The sequence below is a fragment of the Thalassophryne amazonica genome, chromosome 12, assembly GCF_902500255.1.
Source record: "Thalassophryne amazonica chromosome 12, fThaAma1.1, whole genome shotgun sequence".
NCBI classification, from domain to species: domain Eukaryota; kingdom Metazoa; phylum Chordata; class Actinopteri; order Batrachoidiformes; family Batrachoididae; genus Thalassophryne; species Thalassophryne amazonica.
The window spans coordinates 49,384,905-49,412,031 of NC_047114.1; the positions used below are offsets into that span (position 1 = coordinate 49,384,905).

General features: G+C 44.6%; 1 protein-coding gene across 2 annotated transcripts in view; it reads right to left on the bottom strand.

The window, feature by feature from the left end:
- Window positions 1–27,127, bottom strand: part of slc6a9 (solute carrier family 6 member 9) — a 304,297-nt gene that overhangs the window by 24,358 nt on the left and 252,812 nt on the right. For both annotated transcript variants that reach the window (XM_034183550.1, XM_034183551.1), the window contains 2 exons: window positions 23,529–23,632; window positions 349–586 (listed from right to left, as the gene is read on the bottom strand). In XM_034183550.1, the coding sequence (XP_034039441.1) occupies window positions 349–586; window positions 23,529–23,632 (342 nt within the window). The remainder of the gene's footprint in view (window positions 1–348; window positions 587–23,528; window positions 23,633–27,127) is intronic.

Consider the following 27,127-nt stretch of genomic DNA (forward strand, 5'->3'; position numbering starts at 1 on the left):
ACATTTGACCTCTGTCATTGCCAATAAAGATTATGTTACAAAGTACTGAGCTGAATTTTTGTTATTGACCAAATACTTATTTTCCACCATAATTTACAAATAAATTCTTTAAAAATCCTACAATGTGATTTCCTGATTTTTTTTTTCCTCATTTTGTCTCTCATAGTTGAAGTGTACCTATGTTGAAAATTACAGACCTCTCTCATATTTCTAAGTAGGAGAACTTGCACAGTCAGGGACTGACTAAATACTTTTTTTACCCCACTGTAGGGTTGTGAAACAAGTTGATGATGTATTACTGTAGACACCCTGAAATATGAACAAGTTGGAGTGAATGTTTTGCCTCACCTGAGTACCCAGTCCCAGAAGGATAAGCATGAAGAAGAACAGTAGCGACCAGAGTGGTGAGATAGGGAGCAGTGTGAGGGCTTCTGGGTAGGCCACAAAGGCCAGCCCAGGACCGTGGTCGGCCACGTCTGACACTGGAACGTTCAGATGGTGCGCCATGAACCCAAGAATTGAGAAAATGACAAAGCCGGCATACACACTGGTGGCACAGTTTGTTATGCTGATGATGATGCTGTCTCTGTATGAAAAATAGGTGAAAAATGAAAAAAACTCAATTAAAGATAGTTGTGATTTGCAGATTCTGGCTGAGCAAAGGCACCAACACAACATCAAATCACCTGGCAGCAAATGTAACCTTTGCAGTTTTTTTGGAGAGCTGTTGACCACAGTAATGTTGCAAAACGTCTGCTGTAATGAATTCATTAGTTAGCCCACCAGTCCTGTCACCAGCCCTTAACTGTGCCTAAGTACACTTGTGGGTCTTGTTTCATCAAAGTAGAAATATAATGGAATTCAATGAAAGACATTATAACGGCAATTAAATCCACCCAAAAAAGTAACAACTATTCCTTCACCCAAGGCTTACATTCTGCTGACAAGCCATTCAACTCAGTTGAAAAATTATGATCTTCATGCAGGTAATGACTATCTTTTTGCACAGACTGCACAGGATAAGATCAAACACTTTTAATTCTTTTTAATTCTTCAAAGATCAAAACACTCAGATGGAAGTGAATATTTTTTTTTGTGAGCAGTTCTTTATTGGTTTAGCAAAAAGCAATGATGATCAGACTGGACCAAAGTACATAGCACTAATTAGGTAAAGGAAATCTACCTCCAGTTTATCAGGAATATCCGTTATTTTTATCTTAAGGATTGGGAGAATGGAATAAAAGCTTTTGCTATGTTAACAATTTCACATTGTGGAGTACAGTGTCTTGGTATTGGAGTTACAACCCCAATTCCAATGAAGTCCGGACATTGTATAAAATGTAAATAAAAACAGAAAACAATGATTTGCAAATCCTCTTCAACAAATATTTAATTGAATACACCACAAAGACAAGATATTTATTGTTCAAACTGATAAACTGTATTGTTTTTATGCAAATATTTGCTCATTTTGAAATGGATGCCTGCAACACATTTCAAAAATGTTGGGATGGGGCAACAAAAGACTGGGAAAGTTGATGAATGCTCAAAGAACACTGAATTGGAAACAGATGAGTGTGACGATTGGGTATAAAAAACAGCATCCCCAAAAAGCTCAGCCATTCACAAGCAAAGATGGGGCAAGGATCACCACTTTGTGAACAACTGCGTGAAAAAAATAGTCTAACAGTTAAAGAACAATATTTATCAATGTTCAAGTGCAAGGAATTTAGGTATTCCATCATCTACAGTCCATAATATAATCAGAAGATCCAGAGAATCTGGAGAACGTTCTAACTTTCCCTCAGGCAGCACTGCATTAAAAACTGACATCATTATGTAAAGGATCTTACCATGTGGGCTCACGAACACTTCAGAAAACCACTGTCAGTTAACACAATTCGTCGCTACATCTACAAGTGCAAGTTAAAACTCTACCAAGCAAAGCGAAAGCCATACATCAACAACATCCAGAAATGCCACCGCCTTTTCTGGGCCAAGCTCATTTGAAATGGACAGACGCAACGTGGAAGAGTTTGCTGTGGTCTGATGAGTCCACAGTTCAAATTGTTTCTGGATATTATGGACGTCGTGTCCTCCAGACAAAAGAGGAAATAGACCATCCAGATTGTTACCAGCGTAAAGTTCAAAAGCCAGCATCTGTGATGGTATGGGGGTGTGTTAGTGCCCATGGCATGGGCAACTTACACATCTGTGATGGCACCATCAATGCTGAAAGGTACATCCAGGTTTTGGAGCAATACATGCTGCCATCCAAGCAACGTCTTTGTCAGGGACGTCCCTGTTTATTTCAGCAAGACAATGCCAAGCCACATTCTGCACGTGCTACAACAGCGTGGCTTCATAGTAAAAGAGTATGGGTACTAGACTGGCCTGCCTACAGTCCAGACCTTTTGGCCATTGAAAATGTGTGGTGCATTATGAAGCGCAAAATACGACAACGGAGACCCCGGACTGTTGAACTACTGAAGTTGTACATCAAGCAAGAATGGGAAAGAATTCCACCCACAAAGCTTCAACAATTAGTGTCCTCAGTTCCCAAAAGCTTATTGAGTGTCATTAGAAGGAAAGGTGATGTAACAGTGGTAAACATACCACTGTCCCAGCTTTTTTGAAACGTGTTGCAGGCATCCATTTCAACATGAGCAAATATTTGCACAAAAACAATAAAGTTATTAGTTTGAACATTAAATATCTTGTCTTTGTAGTGTATTCAATTGAATATATGTTGAAGAGGATTTGCAAATCGTATTCTGTTTTTATTTACATTTTACACAATGTCCCAACTTCATTGGAATTAGGGTTGTACTAAAAAAACAACAGCTTGTTTTTGTTATCCAAAGAGGAGACATTGTCCCAGGAAACACCCTAGTGGGGACTGTTGGGGAGCAGGAGTTCCCATATCATGTTTTTAGCTTTAGTTTCTCACCACCACCATTGTTCTGTGAATGATCCAGTCCTTTGGTGTCCCTAGTATCCATACCACCAATAAAATATTGTTCATACACTGCACTGGGATTACTGAGCATGGTTGCATCACTTACAAAATGCAAGATTTATTTTCCATTGTACAGTTTGTCTTTGTATTGTTGTGTGGGCCGCCAGAAGAGGAGGTACTGCTGGCCCACCACCAGAGGGCGCCCTGCCTGAAGTGCGGGCTTCAGGCACGAGAGGGCGCTGTCGCCACGGACACAGCCGGGGGTGACAGCTGTCACTCATTATCTCATGACAGCTGTCACCCATCTTCACTTCATCATTCCACTCCATAAAAACCGGACGTCATCTCCACCTCGTTGCCGAGATATCATCTACCAGTGAAGGTAACTTTCTCAGCCGTTGTTTTGGTCTTTTCAGACAGTGTTTTCTTCTGTATTGTTTGCAGTCAGTTCTGTGAGTGCTCGCAGCTGGAGGCTGAGTTTGTGATACGTGGAGAGCTGACGTCTTCGCTCCCCACGCCAAACTGTTGATAAGTACTCTTTACTACTGCACGTGCCAGTTTTCTGGATTAGAGGTGGAGGTGGTATTCCCACCATTGCTGTTACTGGGTGTGCACGCACACACATCTTACTGTTTTTGCTCCTCGCCAGCAGTACCAGATCCGACATTCGGAGACGGTGGCCACCTGGGGACTCGGGACTTGGCAGCTCCAGTATTCTCCAGGTTCGGTGGCGGAGGAAATGGTGTGGTTCCGGTTCTTCTCAGGACAGATGTCTTCTATCCTTGAGCCTGCCCACACGTCACCTTTGTGGATTGACTGTTTGCATAAATTCTGTAATCCTCTGTGTTTTGGTTGTGCTCTTTCACAACAGTAAAGTGTTCATATTCGACTCTTTCATTGTCCGTTCATTTATGCCCCCTGTTGTGGGTCAGTGTCACTACACTTTCCCAACATGTATGGTAGGATGATTAAAAATGAATCATGTCCTTGTTCCTATGCTTTTACAAAGCCTAGGCATGTACCCTCTAAAATGCAATGGGTGAATATGTAGACAGAAAGACAAACAGACAGACACATGGGGATCGATAGATAGAAAGGCAGACAGTGGCCATTCCACCAGATGGTAACAGAATAACTCAAAAACAATACATGCTTTGTAAGTTACAATATAAATTATCATCGTATCAAAAAGGAACATAATTAGGATAACTGATTAGACTTTGGTTAACGTTCACGTGCCAGATCAATTCAAAAAGCAACTTTGTTTTCCTAATGTAATTTCCCATAGATGTTCCTAAACCCTTGATGGCTTGATAATGGATCATAATGGATTGATAATGGAGCAAGAGCAGTTGTGGTTGTACGTAAGAGACACAGGCCATTTATATACAGAAAAGTACAAAATCTAACAAGTAAAAAGTTCCAGTTAGATTTATTTATTTATTTGCAGAGAGTTTACATTCTAAAACTCAAATAACAGTAATATATGGATTTGGTTCTCGCACGTGGTATTGATTTCACAAATACTGGCATCATGTCTCTTGCATCAGTGGTTTCTGATCACTCACTTATTAGGTTTACAGTTTCGCTGCTGTGTCATTGCGGCGACACATCAACTCCTCAACTACAACTGAACTGCTGAACGTATGGTTCCTGCTGTCTCTCCTTCCAGTAGTTATTTTGTGATTGCGAGTTACATCCCATTTTCTGTGTTTATCTGGTTGTTTGTTTTCCTTCTTTATGACTCATTTTTTAGACTCTGACCCCTCCATGTTGTCACTGTTTGGATTGTTTGTCACATGAATATCTTGTGGAATAATGAATCACCTTGGCATTTGCACCTACCTCCTGTGTTTTGCTGCCTGTATTTTGGAGTTCAGTTTGACTGTATGTGAAAAGACCGTAACCCTTCCTGTCTCTGTGAGGTCTGATTTTAAGGTGCTGTTACTAACTTATGAAATTATTCATGGATTAGTGACTCCCTCCCTAGCTGACCTAATTATACCCTATGTACCAGCCCATGCACTGCCTTTTCAGGGAGCAGCACTACTTTGTGTCCCTAAGATAAAAACGTCAGTTCTCTTGTATTCTCCTTTCTGTATGGTTGGCATACCAATGTAATATGGAACTATGCTTCCTCTCCTTTTAATTCACAGTATTAGGAAGGGAACAGATCTCAGCCTCACTACATCTAAATTCTGGGTCTGTTCGTGAAGGACAGGTCTAGCTGCTGGTGACCACCTTGGCATTGTCTCTGCTTCCCGCTTGATTTACTGCTCATGATCAAATGCTTCAGGTACAGTTAATTCCGGCCGACTGATTATGCTCTTTTTCTCTCTGTTCATGGCACTGACGATAACTTTGACAGATACTGCCCCTGTACCCCAGGGCGCTGGTTGCCCTGTCTTTTTCACCAATGTCTGGAAGTGGTACCTCTTATGGATCTGTCAATGCTCAACATAGACCCAAGATGGAGTTTTTGTTTTTTGGACTCTGTATTTGTTGCTCTTCTATTTTTGTTTTGTGTTTTTTAAGAAATTCTTGCAAAATTTTATTAAAACCTTGTGACTGCTAAAATGGCCAAAGCAGTGGGAGGTTTTTTTTTTTTTTTTGGATAGTTGAGCTAAAACAGAAAATAAAATTATAGTGGAAAACAAAACAAAACAAGAAACCCAACAATGATTTATTACTTAGTGTCAGAGTCAGGTTTGAGAATTGGAGCACTTATGGTGTTGAAGCAGAACGGGAGAAACTTTCACTCTGATGCTGACCTTGCACATTCTAGACAGAGACATTATGTGTCTGCACAGCACTTTGCTTCCTTGTTAATTATCACAGAAGAGGTATTTCATATATTTTAACCACAAGAGAAATATCTGTCCCTTTCTTATTTAACCAAACCACCAATCATTTCCTGAGGTCTGTCTGTGCTTCTATATATGTGAACCAATTGGTGGCGTTACAGGAGTGTGGTGCGCTCCCCAAGAGGGACAGTGCTGCAGAACAGAAGCTGATTAGGTACAGCTGTACCCTCGATAGCACTGCCTTGAGCCTGCTGCAGATGAAAACATTATATCTTCAGTCCTCTTGCTCACCTCATCCAACCCCCTAATGACGTAACTCCATCACTGTGTGCGGACGGTGCATCCTCATAGAGAGAAAAGTGCATTGTTTCCTCTCCTTATCACATCTCCTCTGTTCTTAACCTCCTCCTCAGCTTCTTGCTCACCCCCTTCCTTTTCAACCAAAGTACCACCAACTTCTTAACACATTATCGCCATGCCAACGCCTGTCCTACCTTATCTCACCTACTACCCCCCTGCCACTACTTCTCTATTTACACAGACAGCTTTAAAGTTGGCTTCTAAAAAAGTTTTTTTTTTTTTTTTTTTTGTCCATCACAGCAAGCACAACCTTAAAAATCGTATTACCGCCACCTCAGTGTCCAGCTTTCTGGATGTCAATTATATTCTGGCTGCAAAAAAGTCAGCATGTTGATGCTACAGTTATTTTTTTCTTTTTCTAGTCTTCCCTTATCTCTGCTGGGTTTTGTGAAAAATGGCTGGGAACCAAAGTCCATTCTGAAATGTGGAAATGTGGGCATTTGAACAACAAGAGCACAGTCTTATTCTTTAACCATCATGCAGCAGCGCAGCCCTGCTGTCTCTTGAAAGCAGCCCTCTGAAGTTATCATCATGCAACTTCACTTGAAGGAGAACAATCACAATGGGGACTGGTGAGAAATGTCATCCCCACCTACAGTTGGTCATTATGCGCTTAACTGATTCACATCTCCCAGTATCATACCAGTGTACTTTTGATTTATCCATAAACCATGAAATGTTGAAGGGGAAAAGGAGGAGGACAGAGGACTGGTCCAACTGGCCGCTGATGGGTGATGTCAAAGACCAGATAGATCTGATGAGACCTCAGGAGGTGAAGGCGGACCACCAGTGGATTGATGACCCGGTCCACAACGAAAGGTTCCAGGAATTGAGGAGCCAGATAATGAGACTCCACCTGCCGCAGGTGTTCACTCCAGGTTGCAAGGTCCTTTGCAGTGGTGCAGTGAAGCTTCAATACCAAATACTGGTTGGCCTGCTCTGCCTGGCTGTTAGTATGGGGGTGGAACCCAGAAGACAGACTGACTGTGGCCCCCCAACGGCAGGCAGGATGCTTTCCAGAAATGAGACATAAACTGGGGGCTACGATCTGAAGCAATGTCCATTGGGATTCCATGCAGATGGAAGACATGGTGGACCAGGAGGTCAGCTGTTTCCCGGGCTGAGGGGAGCTTGGCAAGGGGGACAAAGTGCACAGTCTTGGCGAACCGATCGACAATGTTGAGGATCACTGTGTGTCTGTGTGAACGTGGGAGTCCAGTGATAAAATCCAAATCAATATGTTACCAGGGGTGATAAGCAACCAGGAGAGGACAGAAGAGACCAGTGGGAGGTTGATGGGATGACTTGCCTCAGGCACAAACAGAACAGGACAGCCCAAAATCCAACCGACACAGACTGCTTTACTGAATCAGTAATTTTATTGATGTTAGATCAGTCATTGTGAGTTGAGAGTCTCATAGCCCACCCCAAACCAGGTGGGCCTCTCCCCAATGTGCCCTGCCATCGAACAAAATAACTTTCCCAGATCCAAACATTCCAGTATAGATTGCATGCACATTTATGCAATGTCCTAGCCACTCATAAATAAGATATTCAGGAGTTCCCAATCACCTACTGTCCACTGCAGTTGTGCATTACAGTGTGTAGAGTGTATGTATGCAACGAACCCGCTTATTTAAGGAAGTGTCGCTCTTTAAAACAGTACCAGGCATTTTAGACCTGTTTTCTTGGTTGTCTATTGTGCAAACACTTTTTGGTGATGACTAAAATCAGTACACCATCCCTATGTGTAGCAACACTTGATTTTGAGGCTAATATGCCCACATAAGCACAAGTGGTAGTGAGCTACAGTGGCTTGCAAAAGTATTCAGGCCCTTTGTATTTCACGCATTTGAAACAGCCACGTACGCCTATAACTTCTTCTGGGTTGTCTGGGTGTCTTGGTGGTTTTCCTCACTCTTCTCCTTCTTGCACAATCACTCAGTTTTTGAGAATGGTGTACTCCATGCAGATTTACCATACAGTGCCATATTGTTTGTAATTCTTTGTAATTGATGCAAATAAAGTCCAAAACATATTCAGTGGCAGCTTTACCACCAGAGAGCCTCATCCACAACTACCACAAAAGACTCCAAGCTGTCACTGATGTTAAAGGGGGCAATACACAGTAATAAGAACAGGGGTATGTAAAGTTTTGATCAGGTTCATTTGGGTAGTTCTCTTGTCATTTTGATTTAAAAAGGGGAAACACAGTTGTTTGACAATAAATGGCTTCACCCAACCACTAACCATGAGTGAAAAAAAAAGTTTTGTGTTGTCATTCATATTCTCTTAAAATGGCCAAAAAAGCAGAAATTCTGCCAGGGTATGTAAACTTTTGGGCACAACTGTATGTCTTGAACTTTATTTACATCAGTTATGAAGAAATACAAACAATATGGCACTCTCTGGTAAATAGGGTTGCCAACTCTGAAAAATAAATAAGGGACACCTCACCGCCAGGGCCGACCGGCCGACTGACCATTGCCTTCACCCTTCCCAGCGTCTGTGTGAAACGATTTTTAACCATTTGACTGTTGACTTGACCCTGAATTTAGGTAGATGCATACATGCATTTGTTCTGATCTGAACACGTGGAAAACAAATTATTTAGCAATTTATTTTTAGTGCAAAATAAATTTTCACTCACAATTTAAATATGAGCATTCTGTCTTCTTTAAAAATAAATCTCTGTAGTGCTATTGCTTAACTTAAAATTGTATAAATTAACAACAAAAAAAAACAATAGAAAATTTGCATCATCCAAAACAATGTAACAGTGCAAAAGAATGTAACAGTGCACATTTACACATTTACTGTAATAAAAAGTGCAAAAAATAAAGTCTGAAAAGTAAACAATACTGTTGTCGCGCAACTTTTCCACCCAGCCATTTTCCTTTTCTCATTCTCCCCTGTATTTTTGCATTCTTTTTTTTTTTTTTTTTTTTTAGGATGAGTAGTAACGACGTTACAGACATTGCTGTCCGTAGACATATCTGCAGTGTCGGTGTCTGTATCGATATCAGCCATGCTGCTTTGTTATTGTCGTCCAGCGACCGTCGTCGGCTCATGACGTCGGTATCTTCTTGCGAGCAGATGTCCCTCGACCAATGAGATAAGAGTGATTCTGTATTGTCAACTCGTGTCTGTCAGCTCATTGGTGAAAAGCAGGAGAGAGGCTGGGATCAAATTTACCGTAAGTTTCCATATAAAGCGCCAGTCAATTCCATTGACATTTTACAGACTTTTTGATTCTCACAGAAATACGGGACAACCTGCGTCCCGTTTCAGGTCAATACGGAATGCACACTTTTATTTCCAAATAAGGGACGATTCCGTTTTTCAAGGGACGGTTGGCAACCCTACTGGTAAATCTGTGTGGAGTAGACAGTTCTCAAAAACTGAGTGACTGTGCAAGAAGGAGAAGAGTGAGTGATTATTTACAGGTATTATACCAAAGGGGGCCATTAGTTATGCAACCCATCATCTTGGCTTTTATATTTTTAATTAATTTATGTCAGGTTGTAGAGATTTACTTTCAGTTTGAATTTAAGGAAGATACGAGGTCTGTTAGAAAAGTAACAGACCTTTTTATTTTTTGCAAAAACTATATGGATTTGAATCATGTGTGATTACATCAGCCAAGCTTGAACCTTCGTGCGCATGCGTGAGTTTTTCATGCCTGTCGGTTGCGTCATTCGCCTGTGAGCATGACTTGTGGGAGGAGTGGTCCAGCCCCCTCGTCGGATTTTCATTGTCAGGAAATTGGCTGATCAACTGCCGCTTTGCTTCATCAAATTTTTTTCAGAAAGTGTGAGAGACAGCCAAGTGGAAACCATTTGGAAAATTCAGATGGCTTTCGGTGAAGATCTTATGGGGATCACACAGATTAAGGAAATTACAACTGGATTAAAGACGGCCCACAGCGGCTGAGGGTGCGCCGCACACCGAGTGGCAATCCACAGGTTCAAACGACCAGATCATTTCCAAAGTGAACGCTTTGTTGATCCGGGACGTCGTCTGACTACCAGAGAAATGGCAAGACAGCTGGACATAGCACTTTTTCGGCACATTCCACTGTTACAGGAGTATTTGTAATGGAAAGAGGAGCAGAGAAATTCGCCACGGAGCCGCTAATGGCGCGGGACGAAAGCACCTCCGTGTTGGTCTCACAGGACAAGCCCTAACATGCCTAGCTCTTGCACCATTCGGAAGATTCAGATGGCTTTTGGTGGCTTTTCAGTCGTGTGACTATCCGAGAAATTGTGGACGAGCTGGACATGTCACAACATGTCCTGTGTTGTGTGGGCCGCTGAAGAGGAGGTACTGCTGGCCCACCACCACCAGAGGGCGCCCTGCCTGGAGTGCGGGCTCCAGGCACCAGAGGGCGCTGCCGCATCATGGGAGTAATCTGGGTGACAGCTGTCACCCATCACCAAACACAGCTGTTTCCACTCAGCACCGAGGTATATCAGGAGGACGGCGTCTCCACCTCAGTGCCGAGATATCACCTAAGACCAAGGTAGTATTCTCTGCAGGTATACTTTGCATTATTACTTAAGACTGTCAAAACTGTTTTTCAGGACTGGTGACTACTAAGAACCTTATTCCTTGGATAAGTACTCACCTTCCTGCTGAACTTTGTCAAGAGGTGGAGACGGCTTCTCCCCTCTCTGTAACTGGGTGCGTTCATCCACTCCTGTGTGTTGTTGCTCTCTCCTGCCAGCAGTACCGGATCCGACGAGCGGAGGCAGTGGCCACCTGGGAAGTCGGGACTTGGCGGTTCCAGTATTTCCAGGGTTCGGTGGCAGAGGAGATCTGGGTGGTTCCGGTTCGACTGAGACGGACGTCTCCTACCTTCGAGCCTGCCCACACGACACCAGCGGATTCGACCCTAAATTGTGTTTGTTGTATTACTCTTGCTTGTTCAGTAGTAAATCTTGTTATTTACTTTCTCCATTGTCCGTTCATTGCGCCCCCTGTTGTGGGTCCGTGTTCCAACACTTTCACAACAGGATATCTCGGCCAGCGTCATGGACCCCGAGGGGCGTCAACCGGCTGTTGAACGGCCAATGGAAGACCAAGACGCGGCGGAGGCTCCGGGAGGGGTAATCGGCGAGTTGCAGCGGATCCTCACCGCTTTCACCTCTCGGATCGATTCAATGACCGAGCAATACGTTCTCCTAAACCGCAGGGTGGAGGCTCTCGCCGCACACGTGGAGGCGCGCCCTTCGGGCGCCGCTGCGGCTCTCCCTCCCGAGGACCCTGCGCGTAAAAGTGACGTTCCACTGGTCGTTCAACGGTCCCTTCCTCCGTCCCCAGAAGCATACATAAGCCCTCCAGAACCGTACGGAGGCTGTGTGGAGACGTGCGCGGATTTCCTGATGCAGTGTTCGCTCGTCTTCGCACAGCGTCCCGTGATGTACGTGACTGACGCTAGCAAGGTAGCTTATGTAATAAATCTGCTTCGCGGGGAGGCACGCGCTTGGGCTACAGCGCTCTGGGAGCAGAACTCACGGCTCCTTCATACGTACGTTGGGTTTGTACGGGAGCTCAGAACGGTGTTCGACCATCCCAACAGAGGAGAGTCCGCTTCAACCGCACTACTGTCAATGAGACAGGGGCGTCGGAGCGCAGCTGCCTATGCAGTCGCCTTCCGCATCGCGGCGGCGAGATCCGGCTGGAATAGCACTGCCCTCCGCGCCGCCTTTGTAAACGGACTGTCACTGGTCCTAAAAGAGCATCTGGTGGCGAAGGACGAACCGCGGGACTTAGACGGGCTCATCGATCTAGTCATACGACTCGACAACCGGTTAGAAGAACGCCGTCGGGAACGAGGCGAAGGGCGTGGCCAGGCACGCGTCGTCCCTCTCCCTTCCGGTTCCGATCGAGCACCGCCTTCCCCACGCTCCACAGCCCCTGCACTCCGTGGGGTCACAGCTCCCCCTACTGACGAAGCTAGGGACACGAGTAGGGCAACATTTAGGGCACCAGATGCACAGAGGAAATGGACCCACGGAGCGTGTCTGGTTTGTGGTTCAATAGAGCACCATGTGAGAGACTGCCCCGAGCGGTCAAACGCCAAATGCCCGCCCCTAGAGACTGGGCCAGGGGTGGGTCAAAACATTCACGTGGGACACACCCACATTGCTACACGACTCCCAGTCACGATCCTGTTTGAGGATTCAACCCTGAAGGCCCCAGCACTGGTGGACACGGGCTCTGAGGGGAATCTGCTTGACAGTAGATGGGCCAGGGAGATAGGGCTCCCTCTGGTGGCTCTTACCTCGCCTGTGCAGGTTCGGGCACTGGATGGCTCCCTACTCCCACCAATTACGCACAAGACACCTCCAGTAACTCTGGTGGTGTCAGGTAACCACCGGGAGGTGATCGAGTTCTTCGTGACTAAGGCCACCTCCCGTGTGGTTTTAGGGTTTCCATGGATGCTTAAACACAATCCCCGGATTGATTGGCCGTCCGGGGTAGTGGTTCAGTGGAGCGAAACCTGCCATCGGGAGTGTCTCGGTTCCTCGGTTCCTCCCGGCTCCCAAGCTAAAGAGGAGGTCCGAGTCCCGCCCAATCTGAAGGCGGTGCCAGCGGAGTACCATGACCTCGCTGACGTGTTCAGCAAGGATCTGGCTCTCACGCTTCCTCCCCACCGCCCGTATGATTGTGCCATCGATTTGGTTCCAGGCAGTGAGTTCCCGTCCAGTAGGCTGTACAACCTCTCACGGCCGGAACGCGAATCAATGGAGACCTACATCCGGGACTCATTAGCTGCCGGATTGATCCGGAATTCCACCTCACCGATGGGCGCAGGTTTCTTTTTTGTGGGTAAAAAAGATGGCGGGCTTCGTCCATGCATTGATTACAGGGGGTTGAACGAGATCACGGTTCGCAACCGATACCCGTTGCCCTTGTTGGATTCAGTGTTCACTCCCTTGCATGGAGCCAAAATCTTCACCAAGCTGGATCTTAGAAATGCGTATCATTTGGTTCGGATTCGGAAGGGAGACGAATGGAAGACGGCATTTAACACCCCCTTAGGTCATTTTGAGTACCTGGTCATGCCGTTCGGTCTCACTAACGCTCCCGCGACTTTCCAAGCATTGGTAAACGATGTCTTGCGGGACTTCCTGCACCGGTTCGTCTTCGTATATCTAGACGATATACTCATCTTTTCCCCGGATCCTGAGACTCATGTCCGGCATGTCCGTCAGGTCCTACAGCGGTTGTTGGAGAACCGGCTGTTTGTGAAGGGCGAGAAGTGTGAGTTCCACCGCACTTCTTTGTCCTTCCTGGGGTTTATCATCTCCTCTAACTCCGTCGCCCCGGACCCGGCCAAGGTTGCGGCGGTGAGAGATTGGCCCCAACCTACAAGCCGTAGGAAGCTGCAACAGTTCCTCGGCTTTGCAAATTTCTACAGGAGGTTCATTAAGGGCTACAGTCAGGTAGTTAGCCCCCTGACAGCCCTGACCTCTCCAAAAGTTCCCTTCACCTGGTCGGACCGGTGCGAGGCCGCGTTCAAGGAGTTGAAACGGCGCTTCTCGTCTGCACCAGTTCTGGTGCAGCCCGATCCTAGCCGCCAGTTGGTGGTTGAAGTGGATGCCTCGGACTCAGGGATAGGAGCGGTGCTCTCCCAGAGCGGGAAGACCGATAAGGTCCTTCACCCGTGTGCCTATTTTTCTCGCAGGTTGACCCCCGCTGAGCGGAATTATGACGTCGGCAATCGGGAACTCCTTGCTGTGAAAGAGGCCCTCGAAGAGTGGAGACATCTGTTGGAGGGAACAGCCGTGCCATTCACGGTTTTCACTGACCATCGGAACCTGGAGTACATCAGAACCGCCAAGCGTCTGAACCCCAGGCAAGCCCGCTGGTCACTGTTCTTTGGCCGTTTTGACTTCCGGATCACCTACCGCCCCGGGACCAAGAATCAGAGATCGGATGCATTGTCCCGGGTGCACGAAGATGAGGTCAAAACGGAACCGTCGGATCCCCCGGATCCCATCATCCCGGAGTCCGCTATCGTGGCCGCCCTCACCTGGGACGTGGAGAAGACCGTCCGGGAGGCCCTGACCCGTGTCCCGGACCCCGGAAACGGACCAAAAAACAGACTATACGTCCCACCAGAAGCTAGGGCTGCAGTCCTGGACTTCTGTCACGGTTCTAAGCTCTCCTGTCACCCAGGGGTGCGAAGGACCGTGGCAGTCGTCCGGCAACGCTTCTGGTGGGCATCCCTGGAGACCGACGTCCGGGACTACATCCAGGCCTGTACCACCTGTGCCAGGGGCAAGGCAGATCATAGAAAAACCTCAGGGCAACTACAGCCATTGCCCGTGCCTCATCGCCCCTGGTCCCACATCGGCCTGGATTTCGTCACGGGTCTCCCGCCGTCCCAGGGAAACACTGTCATCTTCACGATAGTGGACCGTTTCTCCAAGGCGGCCCACTTCGTGGCCCTCCCGAAGCTCCCTACGGCCCAGGAGACAGCGGACCTCCTGGTCCACCACGTCGTCCGTCTGCATGGCATACCATCAGACATCGTCTCCGATCGTGGTCCCCAGTTCACCTCACATGTCTGGAGGAGTTTCTGCCGGGAACTGGGGGCCACGGTCAGCCTCTCGTCTGGGTACCACCCCCAGACCAACGGGCAGGCAGAGCGGGCGAATCAAGAACTGGAGCAGACACTTCGCTGTGTGACAGCCGCGCACCCGACGGCCTGGAGTACCCATCTGGCCTGGATCGAGTACGCCCACAACAGCCAAGTGTCATCAGCCACCGGCCTCTCCCCGTTTGAGGCGTGCTTGGGGTATCAGCCCCCCTTGTTTCCGGTGGTTGAGGGAGAGGTCGGTGTGCCCTCGGTCCAGGCCCACCTACGGAAGTGCCGTCGGGTGTGGCGGGCCGCCCGCTCTGCTTTGTTGCAGGCCCAGACGAGGGCGAAGAAACATGCAGACCGGCGACGGGCCCCGGCTCCCAAGTATCGTCCTGGGCAGGAGGTCTGGTTATCCACCAAGGACATTCCCCTACAGGTTACCTCTCCTAAACTGCAAGAACGATACATCGGACCATATAAAATCCTCAAAGTCATCAACCCCGCCGCAGTGAGGCTCCAGCTCCCGGCCTCACTGCGGATCCATCCAGTTTTCCATGTTTCCCGGATCAAGCCTCTTCGCACCTCACCCCTCTGCACCCCGGGTCCGGCACCGCCTCCTGCCCGGATCATCGACGGAGCACCGGCTTGGACTGTCCGCCGGCTCCTTGACGTCCGTCGGATGGGCCGGGGTTTTCAGTATCTGGTGGACTGGGAGGGGTACGGCCCCGAGGAGCGCTCCTGGGTGAAGAAGGGCTTCATCCTGGACCCGGCCCTCCTGGCCGACTTCTACCGTCGCCATCCGAACAAGCCCGGCCGTGCGCCAGGAGGCGCCCGTTGAGGGGGGGGTCCTGTTGTGTGGGCCGCTGAAGAGGAGGTACTGCTGGCCCACCACCACCAGAGGGCGCCCTGCCTGGAGTGCGGGCTCCAGGCACCAGAGGGCGCTGCCGCATCATGGGAGTAATCTGGGTGACAGCTGTCACCCATCACCAAACACAGCTGTTTCCACTCAGCACCGAGGTATATCAGGAGGACGGCGTCTCCACCTCAGTGCCGAGATATCACCTAAGACCAAGGTAGTATTCTCTGCAGGTATACTTTGCATTATTACTTAAGACTGTCAAAACTGTTTTTCAGGACTGGTGACTACTAAGAACCTTATTCCTTGGATAAGTACTCACCTTCCTGCTGAACTTTGTCAAGAGGTGGAGACGGCTTCTCCCCTCTCTGTAACTGGGTGCGTTCATCCACTCCTGTGTGTTGTTGCTCTCTCCTGCCAGCAGTACCGGATCCGACGAGCGGAGGCAGTGGCCACCTGGGAAGTCGGGACTTGGCGGTTCCAGTATTTCCAGGGTTCGGTGGCAGAGGAGATCTGGGTGGTTCCGGTTCGACTGAGACGGACGTCTCCTACCTTCGAGCCTGCCCACACGACACCAGCGGATTCGACCCTAAATTGTGTTTGTTGTATTACTCTTGCTTGTTCAGTAGTAAATCTTATTTACTTTCTCCATTGTCCGTTCATTGCGCCCCCTGTTGTGGGTCCGTGTTCCAACACTTTCACAACATCCTGTGAGGCTTCATCACAGCGTTGCTTTTTGTTCTGTGCTCTGCGCCTCCGTCCCGACGTGCGAATTCCTCCGCACGTCTTTTCATGGCAAAAAACTCCTATAACAGTGGAATGTGCCGAAAAAGTGCTATGTCCAGCTGTCTTGCCATTTCTCTGGTAGTCAGACGACGTCCCGGATCAACAAAGCGTTCACTTTGGAAATGATCTGGTCGTTTGAGCCTGTCGATCTCCGCTCGGTGCGTGGCGCGCCATCCGCCGCTGTGGGCTGTCTTTAATCCAGTTGTAATTGTCCTTAATTTGTGTGATCCCCATAAGATCTTCACCGAAAGCCATCTGAATTTTCCAAATGGTTTCCACTTGGCTGTCTCTCACACTTTCTGAAAAAATTTTGATGAAGCAAAGCGGCAGTCGATCAGCCAATTTCCAGGCAATGAAAATCCGACGAGGGGGCTGGACCACTCCTCCTACAAGGCATGCTCACAGGCGAATGACGCAACCAACAGGCATGAAAAACTCACGCATGCGCATGAAGGTTCAAGCTTGGCTGATGCAATCACACATGATTCAAATCCATATAGTTTTTGCAAAAAATAAAAAGGTCCGTTACTTTTCTAACAGACCTCATATTTTTTGAAAATTTTATATTGAGAAGCCTGTTTCTGTGTAGGCTCTCAGTTGTCCAGGTGGTTTCCATAGTAAAGAAGCTTGAATCTTTGACTGGACTGGGTTGCTTGACGCGAGGACATTTAGCTTCAAATCGCAGAAGCTTCCTCAGCTAAAATTATAATTCTAAAATTCTAAAAATTCTTGCTAAAAAGTCAGACCACCAGAGCAAGAATTTTAGCTGAGGAAGCTTCTGCGATTTGAAGCGAAACGTCCTCGCGTCAAGCAACCCAGTCCAGTCGAAGATTCAAGATTCTCTACTATTGAGAAGCCTCGTTTACTTTTTGTATTTGGAATGTCATAAACAAATTAAAATGTGTGAAATACCAAGGGGCTGAATACTTTTGCAAGCCACTGTAAATAGCCCAGGGTGTGAAAAAGACACTTGTGTTGTGTTATTTGCTGCTTGACCCCAGGTGGAACATGAGGCCCTAAATTCTTGTTAACATCCTGTATTTGATGAACATTATCAAAAATAAGACAAATTAATTAACCATGATATTTGTATACAGGACTGTATTTGTCATAATTTGATACAATATAAAGGATGACGCCTGCAGTAATACTTTCTAGGTACTTTGATTTTCATCCAATAAAACATTTTAATTCAGATCAAAAAAGTCAAATTGGCACATTTTGGCCAGATCTGAAGTCATCAAAATATTAGGTATAACTGTACTTGGCATTTTTCACTTCAGATCCATTTGAAACATACTTAAAAACCTTTTATTTAAAAATTTTTTTTTTACCTTTCATTTTTAAAAACCTCCTTCATTTCCAAGCTTTAGCAAATCTCTTACCCTACATATACAGTGTTTTCTTAAATCCTCCAAACTGTGACTATCCAGGGTTGGGACCAGGAAGCAGAGTTGTAGTCTTACACACCTCTCTGCAGCTTCTCTCCCCCTGCCATCCCCTCATTACCCCATCCCCGTAGAGACGGTGCCTGCTCCCAGACCACCAATAACCAGCAAAAATCTATTTAAGCATAAAAATTCAAAAAGAAAAAATAATATAGCACCTTCAACTGCACCACAGACTAAAACAGTTAAATGTGGTCTATTAAACATTAGGTCTCTCTCTTCTAAGTCCCTGTTGGTAAATGATATAATAATTGATCAACATATTGATTTATTCTGCCTAACAGAAACCTGGTTACAGCAGGATGAATATGTTAGTTTAAATGAGTCAACACCCCCGAGTCACACTAACTGTCAGAATGCTCGTAGCACGGGCCGGGGCGGAGGATTAGCAGCAATCTTCCATTCCAGCTTATTAATTAATCAAAAACCCAGACAGAGCTTTAATTCATTTGAAAGCTTGACTCTTAGTCTTGTCCATCCAAATTGGAAGTCCCAAAAACCAGTTTTATTTGTTATTATCTATCGTCCACCTGGTCGTTACTGTGAGTTTCTCTGTGAATTTTCAGACCTTTTGTCTGACTTAGTGCTTAGCTCAGATAAGATAATTATAGTGGGCGATTTTAACATCCACACAGATGCTGAGAATGACAGCCTCAACACTGCATTTAATCTATTATTAGACTCTATTGGCTTTGCTCAAAAAGTAAATGAGTCCACCCACCACTTTAATCAAATCTTAGATCTTGTTCTGACTTATGGTATGGAAATAGAAGACTTAACAGTATTCCCTGAAAACTCCCTTCTGTCTGATCATTTCTTAATAACATTTACTCTGATGGACTACCCAGCAGTGGGGAATAAGTTTCATTACACTAGAAGTCTTTCAGAAAGCGCTGTAACTAGGTTTAAGGATATGATTCCTTCTTTATGTTCTCTAATGCCATATACCAACACAGTGCAGAGTAGCTACCTAAACTCTGTAAGGGAGATAGAGTATCTCGTCAATAGTTTTACATCCTCATTGAAGACAACTTTGGATGCTGTAGCTCCTCTGAAAAAGAGAGCTTTAAATCAGAAGTGTCTGACTCCGTGGTATAACTCACAAACTCGTAGCTTAAAGCAGATAACCCGTAAGTTGGAGAGGAAATGGCGTCTCACTAATTTAGAAGATCTTCACTTAGCCTGGAAAAAGAGTCTGTTGCTCTATAAAAAAGCCCTCCGTAAAGCTAGGACATCTTTCTACTCATCACTAATTGAAGAAAATAAGAACAACCCCAGGTTTCTTTTCAGCACTGTAGCCAGGCTGACAAAGAGTCAGAGCTCTATTGAGCTGAATATTCCATTAACTTTAACTAGTAATGACTTCATGACTTTCTTTGCTAACAAAATTTTAACTATTAGAGAAAAAATTACTCATAACCATCCCAAAGACGTATCGTTATCTTTGGCTGCTTTCAGTGATGCCGGTATTTGGTTAGACTCTTTCTCTCCGATTGTTCTGTCTGAGTTATTTTCATTAGTTACTTCATCCAAACCATCAACATGTTTATTAGACCCCATTCCTACCAGGCTGCTCAAGGAAGCCCTACCATTATTTAATGCTTCGATCTTAAATATGATCAATCTATCTTTGTTAGTTGGCTATGTACCACAGGCTTTTAAGGTGGCAGTAATTAAACCATTACTTAAAAAGCCATCACTTGACCCAGCTATCTTAGCTAATTATAGGCCAATCTCCAACCTTCCTTTTCTCTCAAAAATTCTTGAAAGGGTAGTTGTAAAACAGCTAACTGATCATCTGCAGAGGAATGGTCTATTTGAAGAGTTTCAGTCAGGTTTTAGAATTCATCATAGTACAGAAACAGCATTAGTGAAGGTTACAAATGATCTTCTTATGGCCTCGGACAGTGGACTCATCTCTGTGCTTGTTCTGTTAGACCTCAGTGCTGCTTTTGATACTGTTGACCATAAAATTTTATTACAGAGATTAGAGCATGCCATAGGTATTAAAGGCACTGCGCTGCGGTGGTTTGAATCATATTTGTCTAATAGATTACAGTTTGTTCATGTAAATGGGGAATCTTCTTCACAGACTAAAGTTAATTATGGAGTTCCACAAGGTTCTGTGCTAGGACCAATTTTATTCACTTTATACATGCTTCCCTTAGGCAGTATTATTAGACGGAATTGCTTAAATTTTCATTGTTACGCAGACGATACCCAGCTTTATCTATCCATGAAGCCAGAGGACACACACCAATTAGCTAAACTGCAGGATTGTCTTACAGACATAAAGACATGGATGACCTCTAATTTCCTGCTTTTAAACTCAGATAAATCTGAAGTTATTGTACTTGGCCCCACAAATCTTAGAAACATGGTGTCTAACCAGATCCTTACTCTGGATGGCATTACCCTGACCTCTAGTAATACTGTGAGAAATCTTGGAGTCATTTTTGATCAGGATATGTCATTCAAAGCGCATATTAAACAAATATGTAGGACTGCTTTTTTGCATTTACGCAATATCTCTAAAATCAGAAAGGTCTTGTCTCAGAGTGATGCTGAAAAACTAATTCATGCATTTATTTCCTCTAGGCTGGACTATTGTAATTCATTATTATCAGGTTGTCCTAAAAGTTCCCTAAAAAGCCTTCAGTTAATTCAAAATGCTGCAGCTAGAGTACTGACGGGGACTAGAAGGAGAGAGCATATCTCACCCATATTGGCCTCTCTTCATTGGCTTCCTGTTAATTCTAGAATAGAATTTAAAATTCTTCTTCTTACTTATAAGGTTTTGAATAATCAGGTCCCATCTTATCTTAGGGACCTCGTTGTTATATGGCTGGGGGGGCCTGGCTGCCGGTTTGTTTCTGTTTTTTGGTTTTCCTCCCAGGTGGCGTGAGTTTGGGACTGAGTGGCTGTGTTGCTGAGGCTGTCAGGACCTCACCCTGATCACCTGCGACTCGTCAGGACTCACAGCTGTGGTGCATCTGGATGGATTGGAACATGTTGGCATTTAAGACTGGACTGCACAGTGTGTATTTGCCAGAGACTCGACCTTGTGACCAGACGGGTGAGATCGTCGTCTTGGGAGCCATCTCATCAGCAGCGGATGCTGAGAACGTCCAGGTTTGATGCACAGTCTGTGAAAGAGGAGGGGGTGAGGTCTCACGCTCGTCAGCACACTTCCTGAGGTACGTTAGATTTTGTGACTAACAGTTATACAGTCAGTAAATGTGGTGTCCCTCACACCTTATTGTATTGAGCTGTATGTTAGTCATGTATCAGCTTTCACTGCAGTGGAGTTTTGTGAACTGGATGTTCCATGCCTGCAGGTTGGGAAGCTGATCAGTAATCAAGCCAGGAAGTGTTTGCTGTTTGTACACCTTTAAGTGTTCTGTGTGTAGAGTGTGGACTCACATAATGGTTCCTTCTTTCACAGACTCGGTTGTTGCGGCCACCTGGGGGGTGTCGGCGGGGTCCTTGGTTCCGAAACAACTTCTGGCTCCGGACCGTTAGCGCTGCTGGGAGCGCACCACGCCAGGCCGCACCTTTTGTTGTTATATTATCACTGTTATGTATTAAATTCAGTTAGCCTTTGTACCGTGCTCTGCTTATTTCATACTGGGTCCTTCAAACGCTGGTCGGTTCTCCGAGCTGCGTCCGACACATAACACTCGTAGTACCATATCACCCCAATAGAGTGCTTCGCTCTCAGACTGCAGGCTTACTTGTAGTTCCTAGGGTTTGTAAGAGTAGAATGGGAGGCAGAGCCTTCAGCTTTCAGGCTCCTCTCCTGTGGAACCAGCTCCCAATTCAGATCAGGGAGACAGACACCCTCTCTACTTTTAAGATTAGGCTTAAAACTTTCCTTTTTGCTAAAGCTTATAGTTAGGGCTGGATCAGGTGACCCTAAACCATCCCTTAGTTATGCTGCTATAGATGTAGACTGCTGGGGGGTTCCCATGATGCACTGTTTCTTTCTCTTTTTGCTCTGTATGCACCACTCTGCATTTAATCATTAGTGATCGATCTCTGCTCCCCTCCACAGCATGTCTTTTTCCTGGTTCTCTCCCTCAGCCCCAACCAGTCCCAGCAGAAGACTGCCCCTCCCTGAGCCTGGTTCTGCTGGAGGTTTCTTCCTGTTAAAAGGGAGTTTTTCCTTCCCACTGTAGCCAAGTGCTTGCTCACAGGGGGTCGTTTTGACCGTTGGGGTTTTACATAATTATTGTATGGCCTTGCCTTACAATATAAAGCGCCTTGGGGCAACTGTTTGTTGTGATTTGGCTGCTATATAAAAAAAAATTGATTGATTGATTGATTGATACAGTGAGGAAAATAAGTATTTGAACACCCTGCGGTTTTGCAAGTTCTCCCACTTAGAAATCATGGAGGGGTCTGAAATTTTCATCTTAGGTGCATGTCCACTGTGAGAGACATAATCTAAAAAAAAAAAAAAAAAAAAAAATCCAGAAATCTCAATGTATGATTTTATTTAAAATAATTTATTTGTATGTTACTGCTGCAAATAAGTATTTGAACACCTACCAACCAGCAAGAATTCTGGCTCACACACACAGACTTGTTAAATTTTCTTTAAGAAGCCCTCTTATTCTGCACTCTTTACCTGAAGAAACACAAGATGACTGTCAATCTCCCTCGGTCTGGGATTCGATATAAGATCTCACTTTGTGGGGTAAGGATGAATCTGAGAAAGTTCAGAACTACACAGGAGGACCTGGTCAATGACCTGAAGAGAGCTGGGACCACAGTGACAAAGATTACATTAGTAACACATGATGCTGTCATGATTTAAAATCCTGCAGGGCAGCAATGTCCCCCAGCTCAAGCCAGCACATGTCCGGGCCCGTTTGAAGTTCACCAGTGACCATCTGGATGATCCAGAGGAGGCATGGGAGAAGTTCATGTGGTCAGATGAGACTAGAATGGAGCTTTTTGGAATCAACTCCACTTACCATGTTTAGAGGATGAGAACAACCCCAAGAAAACCATCCCAACCATGAAGCATGGGGTGGAAACATCATACTCTGGGGGTGCTCTTCTGCAAAGGGGACAGGATGACTGCACCGTAATGAAGGGAGGATGGATGGGGTCATGTATTGGGAGATTTTGGCAAACAACCTCCTTCCCTCAGTAAGAGTATTGAAGATGGGTCATGGCTGGGTCTTCCAGCATGACAATGACCCCAAAAACACAGCCAGGGCAACTAAGGAGGGGCTCCGTAAGAAGCATTTCAAGGTCCTGGAGTGGCCTGGCCAGTCTCCAGACCTGAACTCAATAGAAAATCTTTGGAGGGAGATGAAACTCCAAACATGAAAGATTTGGAGAAGATCTGTATGGAGGAATGGACCAAAATACCTGCTGCAGTGTGTGCAAACCTGGTGAAAAACTACAGGAAATGTTTGACCTCTGTAATTGCAAACAAAGGCTACTGTTCCAAATCTTAACATTGATTTTCACAGGTGTTCAAATACTTATTTGCAGCAGTAACATACAAATAAATCATAAAACAATCATACATTGTGATTTCCAGATTTTTTTTTTTTTTGATTATGTCTCTCACAGTGGACATGCACCTAAGATGAAAATTTCAGACCCCTCCATGATTTGTAAGTGGGAGAAGTTAAAAAAAACCACAGGGTGTTCAAATACTTATTTTCCTCACTGTATTTAGTACTACATTTTCTGGAAAACCAACCTGAAGCAGTTGTTGTGGAACTTGTTATAGGAAGCCATGGTTATGAGACCACCCCAGGCACAACCAAGAGAATAGAAGATCTGTGACGCTGCATCTCCCCATACCTAAAAAAACAAAACAAAACAAAACAACAACAGTAGGATTGGAAATAATGATTCTTTCTTTATCAAGAAATACACCAACTGTATTATGAATAATCATTAAGTCTTATGTGGAATTTTAGGAAATGCTTCCCAACCCCCCCCCCCCCCCCAAAAAAAAATTCAAAATTTTAAGAACCCAAGGGTTAATAGTCTACATTTTTGAATATGCTTGTTACACATTCATTTTCAAAACATGTGACAAGATACGTGCAGACAGACAGAATCTGTACCTCAGCTTTATTACTGATAAAAGTTTGACTGTGCCAGTGGTTAGTTTTAGATTCATTTGGCTTTAGATTTGAAATTGGATGTGGAATTGGATTGATTTTAGGATTTTGTTTAATATTTTTCCCTTCCCTTTCTCTTCAGATAGATGTACTATTTATTAAGTTGTCTGTATATTTAATTGGTTTCATGTTTTAATTAAGCCCCTTCACACATAACACAACTGAGACCGAATCCCACACAAAGGAGGATTTGAATCCCATCTTGTGAAATTTCAGAGCCGTCTCGAACAGCAGTCGCCACATCCATTTGGCAACAGCACATGCACTCTACATTCACAACTCGCGCCAGAAACCCATTCGAACGGCGTGCAAGATGAGGTCGCACTGTCATCTGATCGTGCTCGCAACATTTGGACGGCATGTCAATGTCAATTTATCTAGCACCAAATCATAACAAAGTTGCCTCAAGGTGCTTCACACTAGTAGGATCGAGGGGCTGCACAAAATCATTGGCCACATTGAACCCTGGCTGAATGATCAAGGCAGGCTTCACACCAGTGCCTGAATGATGGCGAATGCTGGGCCAGTGGCTATTTGACCCACTCTCGACTGGACTCAAGGTGCCATCCACGAACATGTAACACTACTCGCGGGGCACTTAGAAAAGGTGGGGCTATTTGCGCTGCCAGCACAAAAGTAGTGAGCAGATAAACCACTTTTGACCTGGCTGTGCGAATGGCCCCACATTTTCTAAGTGCCCCGCAAGTGTAGTGTCCCCCTCGCCCAAGCAACATAACTGGCGTGCGAGTGTGCTCCCCCCTTAACACAAATGAAATCGTGTGAGAGTGTTAAAGTCCTTGCTTACATCTATAGGCATAAATGAAGAGGAACAGATGAACGATACTTCCTGTATTCTCAGCTCTTTTTATATCAGGAATGAAATATTCCATGCTGGGACAGCTCCTCGCTGCTATGTGACATACAATCCCGCCACCGCAGGATTGTACATGGCTGACCGACTGTCTGTCCTTCCTGACATTGGCTGGAATTTTTTGTGTTTTTTTTTTTTCTTGCCCTTTTTTGGCCGGTTTCTGCCTCTTTCGCCCAGCTTCGTGTTATGCATGAAGTGGCTATTAGCTTTGAATTTATTTAGCTTTAGATGCAATTAGAATTCATTTTAGTTACTTCTTCATTTAGTTGCACAGTTTATCTCTGTGGCTTAACCATCAGTTTCCTTTGAATTTATTTGGCTTAAAATTTAATTGGGATTACATTAGTTGTACTGTTTGATATATTATTTCTTAAAGTTGTGTTTGTGTTCAATTGGATTTAGATATATTTAGCATTAGCTTCTATTAAAATTAGGTTGGCTTGAGTTAATTAGTAGAAATGGAGTGTGATGGCCCACTGGGTTTTCAGTAATTGTAACTGTCAAACCATTTGTAGTCTCTTTTGGAAAGCAAAATTGTGTCAAAATGAAGATGAAAACATTAAGAACTGAAAGATACATTTTGGAAGCCTGAATATCAGAGGCATCTAAATAGATATATCAAAATAATTACTTGTGACAAAATTCAAATAATGGCAATTCAAGAAACATTACCCTGAACAGGTCTTGAAAAAAATCCAATCCACAAATGGTTCAAATGGTATGACTTTTTTTCTATACTGGGGGCATTGACAATGGTCTTTGGATTGTACCTTAAAATGAACTAAAAGCTGAACTCAGAACAATAAATGGTATAATGTACTGAAAAATCCCTTGAAATTGGAGAAGGATTTTTCAAAGAACTAGTTAAAGATGTAAGTACCATGAGGAACTGAACAATAACAGTAATAGGTGGAGAGTTTAATGCCAGGACAGGCACCACATACACTCAAAAAACTGACTAATTCAACTGGATTTCCATCTAATAAATATATCGAGTCCCTACTAAATTAAATTAAATTATCTTGCATGGATGTGCTTTTTTTGAGGTGGGGCTACATATATTTATTAGATGGAAATCCTGCACATAAATGAATTGAGTTCATCCAATGAGTCATTTTTTTTGAGAGTACAAGACTACCATGAAAAAAATAGCTGAATTCAAATGGTAATTTTGTCATTGAAAAAGCAAAAAAATACCAGCCAATGTGAACAAAATCATTCTTCTGTCTTGATATAGCACACAGAAATACATGGGAATGCCTGCTGAGAAAAGAAAAATACAGATGCAGAGACAAACATGGAAACACCAGCCAAAATCCATACAGAAACCAGAGAACCTACATGCACAGACAGAATTGTATATATTAACTATATGTTATGTACGCATTTTAATATGTGGTCAGAAATCAATGCAAAAAAGCAATTTTGTTGAATCAAATGTTATTAAAAAGTTAATTGGCAACAAGAACAAAACAACATGTTTTCATAAAGTGAAACTCAAATTCCTGACATAAAATGTATGCTGGACACAGTCATTGGCACCCTTTGGTAAATTTACAGTAAATCATCACTTTTACAGCCAGTTTTCTTTTGACAAGTCAGGGGAAGGATACATGAACATGTCCAACTCAGTGATTATGTCTTGGACTTTATTTACACCAATTATGAAGAAATACAAACAGTATGGTACTGTATGGTACATCTAGGTGGAGCAGACAGTTCTCAAAACCTAAGGGACCATCCAAGGAGATGACTGACAAAAGCCACCAAGACACCCAGACAACTCTGAAGAAGTTATAGTGTTATGGTTTAGACCCCAAAGAAGGCAGGTTTGGACCCCAAATGCAGGTAGCCAAAAACACAAAAGGTGAGGGCAAAAATACAATTATTAGTGAAGATTAAATCCAAAAACATTCAAAACCTCAAAAAACAGAGCAAACTTCAAAAGACAAAAATGTTCACCAAATATCATAAACCCAAAATGACTGAGATTCAAAAGCAAACAGGAAGATAAGGAGCAACTCAAAGCAACTGTCAAAAAGGGAGACAGTGAGGATGAAAATAAAACTCTTCCGAAAGCCAAAAGCCAAAGAGTTGTCAAGACTAACAACGTGACAAACAAATAACAACTGTCAAAAAAGGGACAGTGTGAATAACTTGAGCTGAACAACAGCTGAAGTTCAAAGAAGGACGAAAACAGGACGTGTGGAGGAGAACCTGGGTGAAACATCTAAACGACCGGCAGTGAGGGAGCAAACTGGAAAGACTTAAATCCCAGACATAAGGAACCACAACGCG